At 45.1% G+C, this 18,577-nt stretch overlaps 1 protein-coding gene across 1 annotated transcript in view; it reads right to left on the minus strand.

The window, feature by feature from the left end:
* The window catches only part of rimoc1 (rab7a interacting mon1-ccz1 complex subunit 1), a 56,084-nt gene extending 49,607 nt beyond the window's left edge, over nt 1–6,477 (minus strand). The window contains exons 1-4 of the mRNA XM_035536283.2: nt 6,369–6,477; nt 4,961–5,070; nt 4,552–4,698; nt 4,228–4,359 (exon numbers count right to left, since the gene is read on the minus strand). Of these exons, the coding sequence (XP_035392176.1) occupies nt 4,228–4,359; nt 4,552–4,698; nt 4,961–5,070; nt 6,369–6,459 (480 nt within the window). The 5' untranslated portion in view covers nt 6,460–6,477. The remainder of the gene's footprint in view (nt 1–4,227; nt 4,360–4,551; nt 4,699–4,960; nt 5,071–6,368) is intronic.
* Nucleotides 6,478–18,577: the final 12,100 nt, after the last annotated feature.

The following is an 18,577-nucleotide window of genomic DNA, read 5'->3' on the forward strand; positions in this document are numbered from 1 at the left end:
GCGCGTGTGTCTGGTGCGGTAGTGGACCAGAGCCACACTCTGCTGTGTGCGCGCGTGTGTCTGGTGCGGTAGTGGACCAGAGCCACACTCTGCTGTGTGCGCGCGTGTGTCTGGTGCGGTAGTGGACCAGAGCCACACTCTGCTGTGTGCGCGCGTGTGTCTGGTGCGGTAGTGGACCAGAGCCACACTCTGCTGTGTGCGCGCGTGTGTCTGGTGCGGTAGTGGACCAGAGCCACACTCTGCTGTGTGCGCGCGTGTGTCTGGTGCGGTAGTGGACCAGAGCCACACTCTGCTGTGTGCGCGCGTGTGTCTGGTGCGGTAGTGGACCAGAGCCACACTCTGCTGTGTGCGCGCGTGTGTCTGGTGCGGTAGTGGACCAGAGCCACACTCTGCTGTGTGCGCGCGTGTGTCTGGTGCGGTAGTGGACCAGAGCCACACTCTGCTGTGTGCGCGCGTGTGTCTGGTGCGGTAGTGGACCAGAGCCACACTCTGCTGTGTGCGCGCGTGTGTCTGGTGCGGTAGTGGACCAGAGCCACACTCTGCTGTGTGCGCGCGTGTGTCTGGTGCGGTAGTGGACCAGAGCCACACTCTGCTGTGTGCGCGCGTGTGTCTGGTGCGGTAGTGGACCAGAGCCACACTCTGCTGTGTGCGCGCGTGTGTCTGGTGCGGTAGTGGACCAGAGCCACACTCTGCTGTGTGCGCGCGTGTGTCTGGTGCGGTAGTGGACCAGAGCCACACTCTGCTGTGTGCGCGCGTGTGTCTGGTGCGGTAGTGGACCAGAGCCACACTCTGCTGTGTGCGCGCGTGTGTCTGGTGCGGTAGTGGACCAGAGCCACACTCTGCTGTGTGCGCGCGTGTGTCTGGTGCGGTAGTGGACCAGAGCCACACTCTGCTGTGTGCGCGCGTGTGTCTGGTGCGGTAGTGGACCAGAGCCACACTCTGCTGTGTGCGCGCGTGTGTCTGGTGCGGTAGTGGACCAGAGCCACACTCTGCTGTGTGCGCGCGTGTGTCTGGTGCGGTAGTGGACCAGAGCCACACTCTGCTGTGTGCGCGCGTGTGTCTGGTGCGGTAGTGGACCAGAGCCACACTCTGCTGTGTGCGCGCGTGTGTCTGGTGCGGTAGTGGACCAGAGCCACACTCTGCTGTGTGCGCGCGTGTGTCTGGTGCGGTAGTGGACCAGAGCCACACTCTGCTGTGTGCGCGCGTGTGTCTGGTGCGGTAGTGGACCAGAGCCACACTCTGCTGTGTGTGTGTGTCTGGTGCGGTAGTGGACCAGAGCCACAATCTGCTGTGTGTGTGTGTGTGTGTGTGTCTGGTGAGGTAGTGGACCAGAGCCACAATCTGCTGTGTGTGTGTGTGTGTGTGTGTCTGGTGAGGTAGTGGACCAGAGCCACAATCTGCTGTGTGTGTGTGTGTGTGTGTCTGGTGAGGTAGTGGACCAGAGCCACAATCTGCTGTGTGTGTGTGTGTGTGTGTCTGGTGAGGTAGTGGACCAGAGCCACAATCTGCTGTGTGTGTGTGTGTGTGTCTGGTGAGGTAGTGGACCAGAGCCACAATCTGCTGTGTGTGTGTGTGTGTGTGTGTGTGTGTGTCTGGTGAGGTAGTGGACCAGAGCCACAATCTGCTGTGTGTGTGTGTGTGTGTGTGTCTGGTGAGGTAGTGGACCAGAGCCACAATCTGCTGTGTGTGTGTGTGTGTGTCTGGTGAGGTAGTGGACCAGAGCCACAATCTGCTGTGTGTGTGTGTGTGTGTCTGGTGAGGTAGTGGACCAGAGCCACAATCTGCTGTGTGTGTGTGTGTGTGTGTGTGTGTCTGGTGAGGTAGTGGACCAGAGCCACAATCTGCTGTGTGTGTGTGTGTGTGTCTGGTGAGGGAGCGGACCAGAGCCACAATCTGCTGTGTGTGTGTGTGTGTGTGTGTCTGGTGAGGGAGTGGACCAGAGCCACAATCTGCTGTGTGTGTGTGTGTGTCTGGTGAGGTAGTGGACCAGAGCCACAATCTGCTGTGTGTGTGTGTGTGTCTGGTGAGGTAGTGGACCAGAGCCACAATCTGCTGTGTGTGTGTGTGTGTGTGTGTGTCTGGTGAGGTAGTGGACCAGAGCCACAATCTGCTGTGTGTGTGTGTGTGTGTGTGTGTCTGGTGAGGTAGTGGACCAGAGCCACAATCTGCTGTGTGTGTGTGTGTGTGTGTGTGTGTCTGGTGAGGTAGTGGACCAGAGCCACAATCTGCTGTGTGTGTGTGTGTGTGTGTCTGGTGAGGTAGTGGACCAGAGCCACAATCTGCTGTGTGTGTGTGTGTGTGTCTGGTGAGGTAGTGGACCAGAGCCACAATCTGCTGTGTGTGTGTGTGTGTGTCTGGTGAGGTAGTGGACCAGAGCCACAATCTGCTGTGTGTGTGTGTGTGTGTCTGGTGAGGTAGTGGACCAGAGCCACAATCTGCTGTGTGTGTGTGTGTGTGTGTCTGGTGAGGTAGTGGACCAGAGCCACAATCTGCTGTGTGTGTGTGTGTGTGTCTGGTGAGGTAGTGGACCAGAGCCACAATCTGCTGTGTGTGTGTGTGTGTGTGTGTGTGTGTGTCTGGTGAGGTAGTGGACCAGAGCCACAATCTGCTGTGTGTGTGTGTGTGTGTGTGTCTGGTGAGGTAGTGGACCAGAGCCACAATCTGCTGTGTGTGTGTGTGTGTGTCTGGTGAGGTAGTGGACCAGAGCCACAATCTGCTGTGTGTGTGTGTGTGTGTCTGGTGAGGTAGTGGACCAGAGCCACAATCTGCTGTGTGTGTGTGTGTGTGTGTGTGTGTGTCTGGTGAGGTAGTGGACCAGAGCCACAATCTGCTGTGTGTGTGTGTGTGTGTCTGGTGAGGGAGCGGACCAGAGCCACAATCTGCTGTGTGTGTGTGTGTGTGTGTCTGGTGAGGGAGTGGACCAGAGCCACAATCTGCTGTGTGTGTGTGTGTGTCTGGTGAGGTAGTGGACCAGAGCCACAATCTGCTGTGTGTGTGTGTGTGTGTGTGTGTGTCTGGTGAGGTAGTGGACCAGAGCCACAATCTGCTGTGTGTGTGTGTGTGTGTCTGGTGAGGTAGTGGACCAGAGCCACAATCTGCTGTGTGTGTGTGTGTGTGTCTGGTGAGGTAGTGGACCAGAGCCACAATCTGCTGTGTGTGTGTGTGTGTGTCTGGTGAGGTAGTGGACCAGAGCCACAATCTGCTGTGTGTGTGTGTGTGTGTCTGGTGAGGTAGTGGACCAGAGCCACAATCTGCTGTGTGTGTGTGTGTGTGTCTGGTGAGGTAGTGGACCAGAGCCACAATCTGCTGTGTGTGTGTGTGTGTGTCTGGTGAGGTAGTGGACCAGAGCCACAATCTGCTGTGTGTGTGTGTGTGTGTCTGGTGAGGTAGTGGACCAGAGCCACAATCTGCTGTGTGTGTGTGTGTGTGTCTGGTGAGGTAGTGGACCAGAGCCACAATCTGCTGTGTGTGTGTGTGTGTGTCTGGTGAGGTAGTGGACCAGAGCCACAATCTGCTGTGTGTGTGTGTGTGTGTGTGTGTCTGGTGAGGTAGTGGACCAGAGCCACAATCTGCTGTGTGTGTGTGTGTGTGTGTCTGGTGAGGTAGTGGACCAGAGCCACAATCTGCTGTGTGTGTGTGTGTGTGTGTCTGGTGAGGTAGTGGACCAGAGCCACACTCTGCTGTGTGTGTGTGTCTGGTGAGGTAGTGGACCAGAGCCACACTCTGCTGTGTGTGTGTGTCTGGTGAGGTAGTGGACCAGAGCCACACTCTGCTGTGTGTGTGTGTCTGGTGAGGTAGTGGACCAGAGCCACACTCTGCTGTGTGTGTGTGTCTGGTGAGGTAGTGGACCAGAGCCACACTCTGCTGTGTGTGTGTGTCTGGTGAGGTAGTGGACCAGAGCCACACTCTGCTGTGTGTGTGTGTCTGGTGAGGTAGTGGACCAGAGCCACACTCTGCTGTGTGTGTGTGTCTGGTGAGGTAGTGGACCAGAGCCACACTCTGCTGTGTGTGTGTGTCTGGTGAGGTAGTGGACCAGAGCCACACTCTGCTGTGTGTGTGTGTGTGTGTGTGTGTGTGTGTGTGTGTGTGTGTCTGGTGAGGTAGTGGACCAGAGCCACACTCTGTTGTGTGTGTGTGTGTGTGTGTGTGTGTGTCTCCAGTGAGGCAGTGGCAAAGATCCACCCACACCCTGCTGAGTGAGTGAATAAGTGTGCGCGTGTTAGTTACCTTGAGGAAGGTGGCTTTGTTCTTCTTGATCCACTGTTTTCTCTGATGCAGCGTATGGCAGTACATGTAGAGTAAGGCCCCGCGACGCCAGTACAGACACTCCAGCAACTCCTGCCCCAGGACAGACTGCACCTACAGCAGGGACACAACAGAGCAGCGGGAATGTATCAGCTATAAAACTGGAAAACTCCTATTTGCTCTCACTATCGGATATGTTTTACCGATCGTGTAAATGTACTTTAAATTAAAATACAAACTGAATGAATGAATGAATGAATGAATCCCTCTCAGAAAGCTTGAGGGATGAGCGGTACTGAGGCCTGCCTCCTGGGTAGGTGCGAGGCGCCCCGCCAGAACCTCGGGCTCCGTCAGGTCCTGCAGGAGCTGCTGAATCTTGAAGGGAGATGTGTCCTCTGGGAACTCCTGATCAACCAGCTTGTTTTCCTCATAGAATGTAATGTCCAAGATAACCTGCGATTACAACCCCAAAACAAACAAACAAACAAACAAACAAACAAACCTCATTACAATCAGAAAGTTTTATTTATTTACAACTGTACTTTTACATGCAGTCATCAATTAAACCGCAAACACTTCAAGAATATTCCCACAGGCGCACCAGTGGTGTAAATAACTTACAAAAACATGAAACACACACTCAAAGGAGAAACACATGTCTGTTTGCGTCCAGACAAGCTGGTTACTACACATGCCTGTAACCATCACAGTGTACCTGTGTGTAGTCCTGGAGGAGCTTTGGCAGACTGCTGCTCTCTCCCCCATGTGTGTAATAGTTTTTCAACTTGTCTAGTATGGAGGATGCATTCTGTAAATAGTCATCATCTAGAAAAGAAACAGATTTTGTTAACCACACATTCATGCCACGTCTGATTTATGCTAGTACTGCTTTTGAGAGTCCATGGGTTTAAACAAGAGATTTTAGTGACTTAGTTCCCAGGAATTAATCTAATATCCTTCTTCATGTGGATACATACAAACCTGAATAAAGTCCTTTTGGCTATTTTTTCAAAAATAATTTGGTTAAATCTGTTTTACATTAAAAGACACGCTGTCTACTTTGCCCCCTGATATGACAGATTATCTGCAACCTTACAGATATTTAAACCTGTCATTTTATAAACCGTTATGAACTATAATCAAAAGGCCAAAATGTTCTGAACAGATTAAAGTCATCTGCATCTTACATACAACAGGCACATGCATAACTTTATACAAACTGCTGTACAAGAAAAAAACTTTACTGCAATACAACACAAGGTCCACCCGGGTGACCACACACAGGGTCCTGTCCCACCGCACCTCAGCCAATGTCTCACCAAAAGAAACTCGAAGCAGAAATCATTGCACTACTTTAACTGTAAGGACAACAGACAAAATCCGACATCAAAGGCTCTTGCTTTGCTGAAATGGTTCTAGCCCTTTCAGTTAAAAATAATAATTCCTCAGAGTACCAATGGACATGGCTATCCACGGTCTATATGCTCCGCATGAAACACAGCTTCAGCCTCGAGTAACCCATGACGTCCGCGTGCTAGACGTGCGACTTTCAGAAATGCATGCGTGCTGAACGAATACCACTAGGACCACTCTTACTCAACCACACTAAAATAAACCTCAAATTACTCATAGTAAATACTTAAGAAATACACCAATAAGCCAGATAAACCTTTCCCGGCCTGCTAAAAAGACAGTGAGTTATCACCATCTAAGCTCGACGACATTTAAAGCCGCTACAGAAAAGCGCTTTAGTTTGTATTCGCACCCCACCGCAGCGCATTAAGGCGGCGTAGCTTATAAAGCAGCCAGCGAGGGTAACAGCGACCGAGCTGCCCTGCCTGCACGACACACTCCAATACGACCAGCTCAGCCCCACACCGCTTTACTCAACTGGCTGCGGGTAAAGCAGCAAGGCGGCGTCTCCCCACAAACCTCTGAACCCTGGAGGACTCAGAGGTGAGCTGCTCGGTGAGGTGAGCTGCTCGCTAACCCTGTCAGAGAAAAGCTAACCTGGGTTAGCATCCTAGCTGTGACAATATCGGAGTGAAATACCGCACAGCAAAGGCGCTCGGTCATACAAACATGTAATGAACACGCTGATAAAAACTCATGTTCGGAATTACCCTGCTTTTCCGTTCGCAGAGAGACACACTTGCTATCTAACTCAAAGATCCTTCTTTCCAACTCAACACCCCTCCTGTAGTCGTCGGCCATGACTGAAGACCAGTCACGTGGCTCATTACTCACGTGGGATGTGTTTTTATTATTTTCAGAGTTTCGTGAAAAGCGCAACAGTTGCTGGAAAGTTTATGTCTTTTCCGTCAAAATAAAAGCTAGCACGAGCACTCTGTAAATGGGTGTACAACAAAATAAATAAATAATACCAAATTTTAAATTATAATAAAATCATAAAACTAATTAAGCGGCGCTGCAAATTTTAAGTGAGACAAAGTATGTTAATGTGCTGTTTTGCTGCTTAGCTAGCTAATCAAAGGTAAATTCTGGATTTTTGTATTTTTCTTATAGAACCTATTATTCAGTCCAATGCTAAATAGACAGCAATTATTTATTATGTAAAATATTAATAAAACACATATAAAGGTTTATTTTTTGGCAACATAGAGCCTTTAATAAAACTAGTGTAGTATTTACATAATAAAAAAATGACTTAAAATGGGCTAAAGATTGTTTGTTTGTTTTTAAACAGTCTGAGACTGTCAAAAATGAGATTTCTCTCATTTTGGGTGCATAGTCTATAGTCAAACTATACAGTTTGTGCTGTAAATTTATGGATACTGTCATAATCCATACACTTGAAACTTTAAGAGAAATGTAATTTTGTAGTTAAAAAATAGGTCTTTGGACAACTGAGATCTTGTACTAGGTCATGAATCAAAAACATGGGATTTATGTCATTTTTTTGGTCATTTTTAGTGTCAAAACCAGGCCACGTGAAACCTTAAGAAGAATGTCATTTTGAAATAAATATAGGTCTTTGGATAGCTGAGATCCTATACTAGGTGTTGAGTCAAAAACAGGGCACTAGTTTGAGTACACGCTATACACCCATAATGACAGAGATTTTAGTTTTAGTGTACACAATTCCATTTTACTGTTTGTTCATGTATGGATTTTTGGTCAATATATAATTTCAATAACATTTTAAATTCACTGACTCTTAATTAACATTTTATTTATTATTTCAAAAAAAATCTCTGCTCTTTTAAAATGTAATAGTTGCCAGAGACTTTTATTTTGACAATTTTATTTACTATTGCAGCAAAATGTTGCTAGAATCACAAAGCTTATTTTCAGTATCCAGCTGTTTTTTGTAAACTGAAAAATAATAAATAGAAGTCTTTGTTGCTCTTGTTTAGGCTGCGCACGTATGGATTTAATATCCGCCGATGATAGCCAGGGGATATATTGGGATCAAAGATCAAAAGTAATAATACAATTAAAAGCAGTTATAGGAAATTTGTTAACTTCACATAATTCTGAGCCAATTCATGTAGATAACGTTACAAAAAGCTATTACAAATGGCCGGTTAAAGATTTTTTCTAACTAACTACTGTACAATCTTTTTCGTTAACTTTTTGCATGCCTGACGTCATTGACATAGTTAGGCATGTTTTAGGAGTGAAAAAAAAAAAGTGATTAAAAAAAATATATATGCAGATACAAAAAAAAAATGCCATGAAACTTCAGGTTGATCTTTGCTTGGCTGTATTCAAGGCCTCAGGTATGGGCAAGTATGGACGGGTATGGACAGCTTGTTGTACTTCTCAGGCACCTTCATCACACCTTTCTGATAGCTGGCTGACTTCTCACCATGTGGCCTTTATCTGGGCCTCCAATCGCGTCCTCCACGAAGGATACAGATCCTTGATGGTGTTCCTCTTGTAGCCATCTTGTATATACATTGACACGTGACATAATTCTAATCAAGACACAGTTCATTCTGAAAGCACATGGCCTTAGACGTAGACAGTCCCATATTTGGCAGAAGTGACAGATTTCACTATCCATTAAATGGATCTAACTAAATGTCAAGTTTTCCCAGAGAACTTCCATACAGAAACTCACACTAGTGACCCAGCGTTACTTCAGCACTGCAAATGGAAATGAGTATTTGTGTATAGTTGTAGTCCAATGTAGTCCAATTATATTATCATTAATTTAAAAAAATGCTTGTTTCCTTTTCCACTGTGCTTATTATTGTTTACGTTATGGAGAATAAAAACTCTCCCTTACTGCTGTGTTAACAACAATCTTTTGTTTTGAAATTTGTTTCAAAATTAGCAATTTTCTTAGTAAAACCAATTTGTTGTACATAATCAGAGCTCTGGAAAATCAACATATTTTTAAAACAAAAAAATCCAATTAAACCTCAATCTTGGAATATGTATCTAGTTGAAATGCCTTGATCTGGTTTACACAATCTCGTTACCTTAATAATCCTGTTCCCATGCCTTAATTGTTGTGTATTTGTATATAGTTGAAATGACAATAAAGCCTCTTTGAACTTGGAACTTAATAAATTGTTTGGCTAATGTACATTTCAGTTATGCTATGTGTAAAAATTAATATTCAAATTAAGCCTATGATATAATGGGCAATATTGTGAAAGAGAGTAAATGATCAACAAAGATCAATGTTTTCACAAATACTATTGGTGCAAGTATGTACTAATAGTGCAATGTACTATCTGAAATAATAATAATATTAATGAGTACAAGTTATATAGGACCTTTTTCTCTTAAAGTTTTGATATCTGTGAAGCATCAGGAAGTCTCACTGATGAACCATTCATACATGACTTTTCTTGAAGAACTTCAAAAACTCATTGAGTGAAAAATCAGTGCTAAAATCTTGTTGCATGGACTTGACATTAGCAAAAGGTAGCAAAAACTCTGTGAACTCATTTTCACAAATAAAGTTGATGTAAAAATTGTGAAAGCAAAATAAAGTATTATCTGAGTATGATTTTGTATTCCTCACAACTCCAGCCTACATCTAAACTTCATCAAGACTAGATGTATAAAAGGAATAATATTGGATCAAAAATATTTCCTAACAAAAGTAAAGTGAAAAATTGATATTTGATGGATTAAAATGTTCCAGAAACAAAATGGCACACAATTCCACCCATGCAAGAAGAAAACAACAAAGCAGAAATTAACATTAAGGCCTGTACAATTAATGCAGCCTCTGGTACTACAGCAATATTACTGATATGCTCAATATCTCCAAGTATTTCTAGCTCTTGTTACTCACTCGTAGGTTCCTTTAATTGGTTAGGTAACAGCTGTAAAGAGTTTGAACTGGTGATTCTTATCAGCTAACTTTAATGAGAGGCTTAAAAGGAATGCAGACAGGAAAGGCACTTGTGTCTGTCTGCCTCTCTCAGGGAGAAGGGTTGGTGTATGATGCTGGGTATTGGGGTTTCCCCTGTCTAGTGGCACAATGTGGTGGTGCAGAAGGTAGTTGTGTGGTGTTACCTTGTGCATGGTGTAGCAACATAAGCTTCTGTGGCTCAGCCCCAAGAAGTCGACTACCTACCTTATCTGACCAAGATGGAGGGCTCTCCTTCCAGTGTTGCATCCAAGCAAAGTAGCTCTGTGTTTCCTCGGCAAGGCCCGGAAGCCGGTCAGACTCTGGGTGGATGGTCAAGGAGTGCTTCCAGAAGTCAAATGGATTCAAGTGCTCAGACTGCAAGTGGCTCTGCTGGGTATTACCAGTCTGTGTTCCAAGGTGGCCAGCAACTTCCTGGACTTGTAACCCAACCCCAACTGCAGGACTCTTCTGGTAGTGGTGAAACTCAGTTTCAGGGGCAGAGTGCTAATCGTGCCCTTGGCACCCCCTAGACTTCCAGTAGCCTTTTTCAACAAGGTGTCTGGCATCAGGGGTCTGCTGGCAGCTTGGACTCTGTATCCAGCACTCAAGGTTTCCCGAGTCAGTATACTGGTTCAAGGATGCACGCTGTGTCTGTTCAATCTGCTCCCACCCATCAGGGAGACAATAGGACCCCATACTCGGGCCACCCAACATGCCATCCTTCAAAGAAGCTCCAACCTCCTCATGTTCCCTTCCCTCAATCTCAAAGCTACACACAGCTGACGTCCAGACTCTTGGCTAGCCAAAGCGCCAGTGGGCGTTCTGGTGTAACCACTACTAGCCGACAGCCGGTCAAGGATACGGAACAACATGGCAGCTCTCACGGGGCTGCTCCTTCAGTTTGCAAATGGATGGCCAGTTGCAGATGCAGGGCTCCAGTGCTCATTCTTCTATTGCCTCTACAAGCCAACAGTCTGGCGGGGGTGATCTGCAAAAAAGCAGCTACTATGGGCCTCTGCCAGTCCAGGGTGCAGGCACAGGGCAGACCACTGGCTGGCAGTCTGCACAGCAGGCTGGTCAGTCTCAAATGCAGAGGGTGAGTTCCCACTTGAGCTCCAACAGTCAGCTGGTGATGTGCAAAAAAAGCAGCAGCTCTTATGGACCTGTACTTACCCACAGTGTAGTAACCTGGCAGCCCTCTAGTTATGACCATGCTTCAATACAGACTGAACCTGTGCTGGGTGCAGGTATGTGGCAGTCCACTAGCCAACAGACTGCCCAGTCCACAAATGCAGGGCTCCAGTGCTGGTTCTGGTATGACCTCCCTCATGGGAGGCTTAACATCTAGTAGCGAACAGTCTGGCGGTGATGCTACGCAACAAGGCAGCTCCCATAGGTCCCTTCATTCTCAGGTTGGGAGCATATGGCAGACATTGAGCCGGCAGACTGCATTGCACACTGACCAGTCCCAGAAGGGGGTCCCACATTGTAACCTTCAACCAATACAATCCAGCATCTATGGCTTGTCCAAAGGGCATCTTGGCACTTGGTCTAGTGGCTGGGGACAGAATGCTGTGATGCAGGCCGGTGTAAGCCAACCAGCATTTGCTGTGGATTTTAATGTGGCCCAGCAATCCTCTGACATGCACTTATCCTACACTGGTTCCCCATCAAGTGTGTCCAGTGGTTCTTGCAGCTCAACTAGTTTCACTCAGGACTTGCCTGGTCACTCCAACTACTACTACTACCACCACAATAAACCCCAATTGCCTCCTACCCAGTTCAGTGGGATGATCAAGCACTGGGGTTCAGGCTAATGCTGTTCAGCAAAAGGATGCTGAAACTGTTCTTGGTTCTTCTCAATATAATAATCCTGCTTTCTTAAATAAAATGTGTTGGTGACACTGCTTGGTTTCTGTTGGTTAAACAATGCTGTGTGAAATGTGAAGGCAATGCTAGATGAACAGAAAAGCACTGCCTCACTGCAGAGTCTTTGGGTTTGCCTTTGCTCTAGGTGTAAATTAAGTGATGGTTGTGGCACTTGTTGAACTAGGACAACTCTAGCAACACCTGTAGAAGGTGCTTGTTTTTTTTTGTTTTTTTTGTTTCTCATCCATTCCTCCCCAGTTTTTCAAACATATGTTCACAGAACAAACTTTTTCCTATTTATTATCTTGCAATTCCTGTCTATCCACAGATCTCCTAGATTTGACAATCTCACTTTAATCCAAATGTATGGTACAATCACAGACTGTACTGGTAGGAGGGCTCTGGAATTGCTATCAGCTGTCCTCCCTCTCTCTCTCCCCACCCTTGGTTAGTCACCATTTTCCTTTTGACACTCCCAAATATTCTTGTTGCCTCTCTAGACCTGTAAGATTGTCCCCACCTGCCCCCTGGCTAACAAACACTCCTCTGCCACTGGATAAAACTAAGGACTGCAGAGAGACATTGGAGGAAATCTCTGATAGATTCAGACATCAGCTTGTATCGGTCTCTCCTCTCCAAGTTCTCACAGGAAGTAACATCTGCAAAGTAATCAGCATCGGATCCACACAAGCGCTTTGGTATTTATTTATTTTTCCCTTTTCTCCTTAACCCTCTCCTTTCTTCCTCATCTCTTACAGCTGAGGATTTTCAGATTTGAAGATCTGACAGCCCTTTTCCTCTGTTCCAACCCTTCCAACCAGTATTCATTCCAAATGCATGTCTGCTGGATCCCATTCCTTTGACTCTATTACTCTGTCAAGAGATCTGCTTCCTTTCATCTATCCACAGCTCCTTGTCTGTTGAACATGTACCAACAAAACCACCAGGATCATACCAATCCTTAAGAAGGCCACAATTGTAGGCGCTAACACAACTAATTATAGATTGGAACCACTTTTTCCTCTCAACTGATTTTGAATGAGCAGTTTACAACAATTCTCTTGTCCTCCTTCAGATTCTTTTGGATGTTTTGGCAGCCTGTGGCACAATAAGCCACAACACTGTCCTCTCTGATCCAATCTCTCTAGCCTGGGTGTGGCTGGCTCTGCAGGGAAATGGCTTCAGTCCGATCTGGAGGCACTCTCCACTGGTGTCCTCCAGAGCTCAGTACTGTATATTCATTCTCTTGGTGATGGCTTCTCATACCACTGCTAGGCTGACTACACCCAATTCTTTCCCAGCTGCAGGTTTCCAGATGCATCTCAGCATGCTTGACTTTGCACCATGGATGACTGCTCACCCAGTTGAACTGAGCTCTTGTACATCCCATAAATTCCCAGCCCTTACCATGACCTTGCAGTTTCCTTTCAGAACTCCCTGGTATCGCCATCTGTAGCTGCTTGTAGCCTGGGTTTAATTTTGGACAACCTGTTGTTCATCCTCCAAGAGCCTCTACAACTTATTCTGGCATCTTGGCACTTGCTCTAGTGGCTGGGGACAGAATGCTGTGATGCAGGCAGGTGTAAGCCAACCAGCATCTGCTGTGGATTTTAATGTGGACCAGCAATCCTCTGACATGCACTTATCCTACACTGGTTCTCCATCAAGTGTGTCCAGTGGTTCAACCAGCTACAGCTTCACTCAGGACTTGCCTGGTCACTCCTACTACCATCACAGTAAACCCCAATTGCTTCCTACCCAGTTCAGTGGGATGGTCAAGCACTAGGGCTCTGGCTAATGCTGTTCAGCAAAATGATGCTGAAACTGTTCTTGGTTCTTTTCAAAATAATCCTGCTTTCTTAAATAAAATGTGTTGCCAACACTGCTGTCTCTGCTTGGTTTCTGTTCAACAATGGTGTGTAAAATGTGAAGGGAACACTAGCCAAACAGACTCTGCAGTGCGTTTGGCCTTTGCTCTATGTATACATTTAGGTGGTGGTTGTGGCACTTGTTGAACTAGGACAACGCTGTAGTGGTTGGCAACACCTGTAGAAGGCTTTTGTTGTTCTTTGTGTGTTTGTTTCTCCTCTATACTGAGACTGGTTCATCACATGTTCACAATCTATTGTCTTGCAACTCTGGTCTACAGATCCCCTAGACTCGACGGTCTCACTTATTCCCAATGTTCCGCACAGACTGGTGGTAGCAGGGGGCTGGAATTGCTATCAGCTGTTCACCTTTGTGTTTTCTTTTGTATATTTTTCCTTCCTCATCTCTTACACCTGAGGATTTAATCACCTTTGAGGATCCACCAGTCCTTTTCCTCTGTTCCAACTCTTCCAACCAGTATTCTTTCCAAATACATGCTGAAGGAATGGGATCCAGCAGACTCTGTTACAATCTCAAGAGATCTGCTTCTTTTAATCGGTCAACTCCTCATCCTTTGAACATATACCAACAATATTCAAAACCACCAGGGTCATACCAATCGTTAAGAAGGCCACACTTGTCAGCACCAACATAACTAATCGCAGATTGGAATGACTTCTCTCCTTCCACTCAACTGATTCTGAACGAGCCGAGCAGTTTACAATCAGTTCTCTTGTCCTCCTCCAGATTCTTCTGGACCTTTTTGCAGCCTTTGACACGATAAACCACAACATTCTCTCCTCTGATCTCTCTAGCCTTGGTATGACTGGCTCTGCAGGGAAATGGTTTCGGTCCTATCTGGAGGGACATTCCTATCACGTAACATGTAGACTCTCCACTGGTGTCCTCCAGAGCTCGGTATTAGGCCCTCTTCTTTTTGTATACTCATTCTTTGTGATGGCTTCTCATACCACTGCTATGCTCACTGCACCCAATTCTTTCCCACCCTCTGAAATGCAGGTTTCCAGATGCATCTCCACATGTTTGACTGACATTGCGTCCGTGGATGACTGGCCACCACTTGAAACTCAACCCAAGTACAACCCAGCTTTTGTACATGCCAGGAATTCCCAGCCCTTACCACGACCTTGCAGTTTCCTTTAAGAACTCCCTGGTCTGGCCATCTGTAGCTGCTTGAAGCCTGGGCTTACAACCGGTTGTTCAGAACGCGTGTTTCAAATCAGACCCAGTCTTGCAGATTACTCCTTGGTAACAAAGGATTTGGACCCTTCTCTCACAGGAAGCTGCCCCGGTGCTTGTGCTGTCTCTCGTTATCTACTAAAAAGACTACTGCTACTTGCTGGTCTTCCTCCAAGAGCCTCTTCAACTTATTCTGTATAACCCTTCATTGGCTTCCAGTAGATGTCTGCATCAGATTTAAATCTTTGATGCTTGCCTACAAAGTCAAAAATGGACCAGCCCCTCCGTTCATGAAGTCAACGGTAAAAGCCCGATCTGTAGCTCTAGTACTTCAAACCTCACGTAAGGCTCGGCTTGAAACCCCATGCTTCAAGTCTCCAAAAGATGAGCATTGAGACTATTCTCTGTTCTGGCTCCCAGATGGTGGAACCAACTTCTGCAGTCCTCAAACAGACCGAAGACCCATTTATCTGTGGTGTATTTAAATGGCAACCGATCCTACTTCTATGCGGACTAACTGAAACTCTAGTAGTTATTGTAGGGTATTGTTTATTGCACCGATTTGTTGTCTGAGATGGAGCTTATGTATTTTTGCGCTTCCAAGCCTCAACGTTGCTCCTTTGTATTTCAACAGTATTCTAGTTCAGTAGTATCTTGGACTGGCTAGGATGTATTCTATGTGTAAATGCCAAAGCATTTACGTCTGCCACCTCTACTCCTAAGGGTCAATACAAAAGCATAGCCCTAATCTCACGGCTAATCTAATGGATTGAAACCACAACTAAGTATTTTGTCTCTTTTTAAAACAATAGATATTGCATAATTATCACATAATACATCCATTTACTTACACAAAATCTTAAACATCTGACACCAAGATAACAGTGGCTTTACTACAGAATACAAGGTTAAATAATTTGAGACAATTTAGGCTTGACTAAAACCAGGATTGTCTGACCGCACATGAATTAAGGTCTTTGGTATATTAAACAATGTCATGTTGCCAGTTACTTTGAGGCATGAGATGAACTTGGTTAAGCCTAGAAGCAGGTTTTCCCTACAGGGACAGACTGAGGAATTTGTCTAGTCATTCATTTTGCCCCTGAAATATCCCCTTTGCTTGAATACCTGTGTGCATTTCCTAATGTGTCATTTTTCAGGTGTGAGATGAGATCACAATAAACTACACTAAAAAACAAATTCTCCTCCCAAGAGCCTTGTTCCCTATTTGGGGGGGACCTCACCTTTTGTCTGTTCTGTGGTCATTAAAACTCTCAAACCTGATCTGATATTTCTTCAGATTCGTGTGTGTGTGTGTGTGTACTATCATTAATGTTGTGTTCTCTGCTAGTTTTGAGTACAAATCACTAAACTAAAATAGGATTTCCTTACTGTTCAATAGAGGTAAGTGGACTGTAGAGCAAGGCAGGTCCTAAGGCGTGATTTGTCCTCCTTTGAAGTGTCCGTCAGACCACTGGAATGTTAGTGGTGATATTGAACAATGCAACACCTCAGGCTCATTCACACACCAGCATGTTCACTGGTACATTAATATACGGACTCAGGCTTGTACATTACAGGCAGCTGGCTGTGCATTTGAGGTATGGAGAATGAAGAGTGACGTATGGTCTGGAACAGAAAAACATTCCAATAATCATTCCCTCTTTATGAATACTAGGCACTCGTCTACAGTAATACATTCAGTTCATTTCCTGTACAATATGAATATATAGTGTGTCGTCGCTCCATAATGACGTGTACCTTTAAGAGCAGTCTGTCCAACACTTGCAGTGGAAATGGAGCCTAAAAATACTTCAGAAATGATTTGCATATGGTCTGTTGGTCTACACTAACACTGCGGGTAAATTCCTTCCAAAGGTCTGCAGATACGGTTGGAAATATTGACATGTATGTAGATAGCTGCGTCAGACTTACTGCATCATATTTTGAATCTTGCTTATGAATGCTAGCAAGTCCTTGTGCACAGTGGTCTGAAATACTGGCAGAGAAACCGGCTGTGGAGGGACGAAATGAGGCAACATTAGGACAACTTACCAAAAGCAGAAATGTTTTTAGAGCAAAGCACAGAGATGTATGGTTATTTATACATTTAACAGTTACCACTTTAGGCCTTTTAAACAGGCAACACCACCAGTGCCAGGACAAACTACAGGTTTATTAATACAATTTAAGAACCATAAGATTAAATATAATGAGCAGAAAGTCTGGTTGTGAGTTTCAAACACAAAGGGCTTCACAGACATTTAACGTGGACACCATCACATATGTGCATAAACCACTTCAGCAGTACAATTCATGATAAACTACAATTTTCACACCTAGTTAAACCCTGCCATAAAATTCTACATCACAATTTCATAGAAACAGGAAACTCTCATGGCGGGAACAAAATGTGACTCCACAAAATACAAACATATTATCCCACATCACAACTAAAATTAAGGAAATCAACAAATATTAAAACATCATGTCACCTTACATCATATTCCATATTTACCAAAATTGTGCAATACACCCACACACACACACACACCCACACATACACACACACCCACCCACACCCACACTGCCTGGCCAAATAGGTAAGAGTCTCCCATTGGATAATTACTACATGGGTGAGTATGTTTCAGCTGGCAGCAAGATATTTAACCCTAACTGATGCAGTGAGTAGCTTCTCATTTGTTAAACAACCATGTCAAAAGACACATCCTGTGGTCGTGGAAAAGATGCTAATCTGTTTCAGAAGGGTCAAATTCATGGCATGCATCAAGCAGAGAAAACCTCTAAGGAGATTGCTGAAACTAAGCAAATCGGGTGAAGAACTGTCCAACGCATTGTTAAAAAGTGGAAGTACAGTGGGGAAACATCATCTTCGAGGAAGGAATGCGGTCGAAATAAAATCTCGAATGATCGTGATCGGCGATCACTTAAACGTGTGGTGAAATCAAATCGTAGCAAAACAACATGTTTAATAGTGAAAGTAAGAGCATTTCCACATGCACAATGCAAAGGGAACTCAAGGCATTGGGACTAAACAGCTGCGTAGCCTTAAGAAAACCACTTGTCCGTGATTCTGACCGGCAAAAACGGCTTCAGTTTGCTAGGGAACATAAAGATTGGACCCTGGAGCAATGGAAGAAAGTCATGTGGTCTGATGAGTCCAGATTTACCCTGTTCCAGAGTGATGGGAGCATCACGGTGAGAAGAGAGGCAGCTGAAGTGATGCACCCATCATTCCTAGTGCCTACCGTACAAGCCTGTGGGGGCAGTGCTATGATCTGGGGTTGCTGCAGTTGGTCAGGTCTAGGTTCATCAACGTTATGGGCCCAAAGAATGAGGTCAGCTGACTACCCAAATATACTGAATGACCAGGTTATTCCATCAATGGATTTTTTTCTTCCCTGATGGCACGGGCATATTCCAAGATGACAATGCCAGAATTCATCGGGCTCAATTTGTGAAAGAGTGGTTCAGGGAGCATGAGACATCATTTTCACACATGGATTGGCCACCACAGAATCCAGACCTGAACCCCACCGAGAATCTCAGAGATGTGCTGGAGAAGACTTGGCGCAATGCTCCAAATCTCCCATCATCAATACAAGATCTTGGGGAAAAATTAATGCAACTTTGGACAGAAACAAATATTGTGACTTTGCAGCAGCTTGTGGAAATGATGCCACAGCGAATGCGTGCCGTAATCAAAGCTAAAGATGGTCCAATGAAATATTAGTGTGTATTTATAATATATATATATATATATATATATATATATATATATATATATATATATATATAATCAGATATAGCTTATATGCGAATAACACAAAATGTCCTAAAGCGCTAAAATTTGGCCATTTTAAAATTAAAATATGAACCGCTGGGACTCATGGACAGTAATTAGACAACATCAATCTTGGATTAAAAAGCCCAAACTAATTGTTCGAAATGCAATATGTTGAAAAAGGAATAAAAGACTTGCTTTCTATAATCAGCCACAATTTACTCTGAGTTTTTAAGTATGAATACATAACC

This window comes from Electrophorus electricus, chromosome 20 (assembly GCF_041902795.1).
Source record: "Electrophorus electricus isolate QZ-2024a chromosome 20, ASM4190279v1, whole genome shotgun sequence".
In the NCBI taxonomy this organism is placed as follows: Eukaryota; Metazoa; Chordata; class Actinopteri; order Gymnotiformes; family Gymnotidae; genus Electrophorus; species Electrophorus electricus.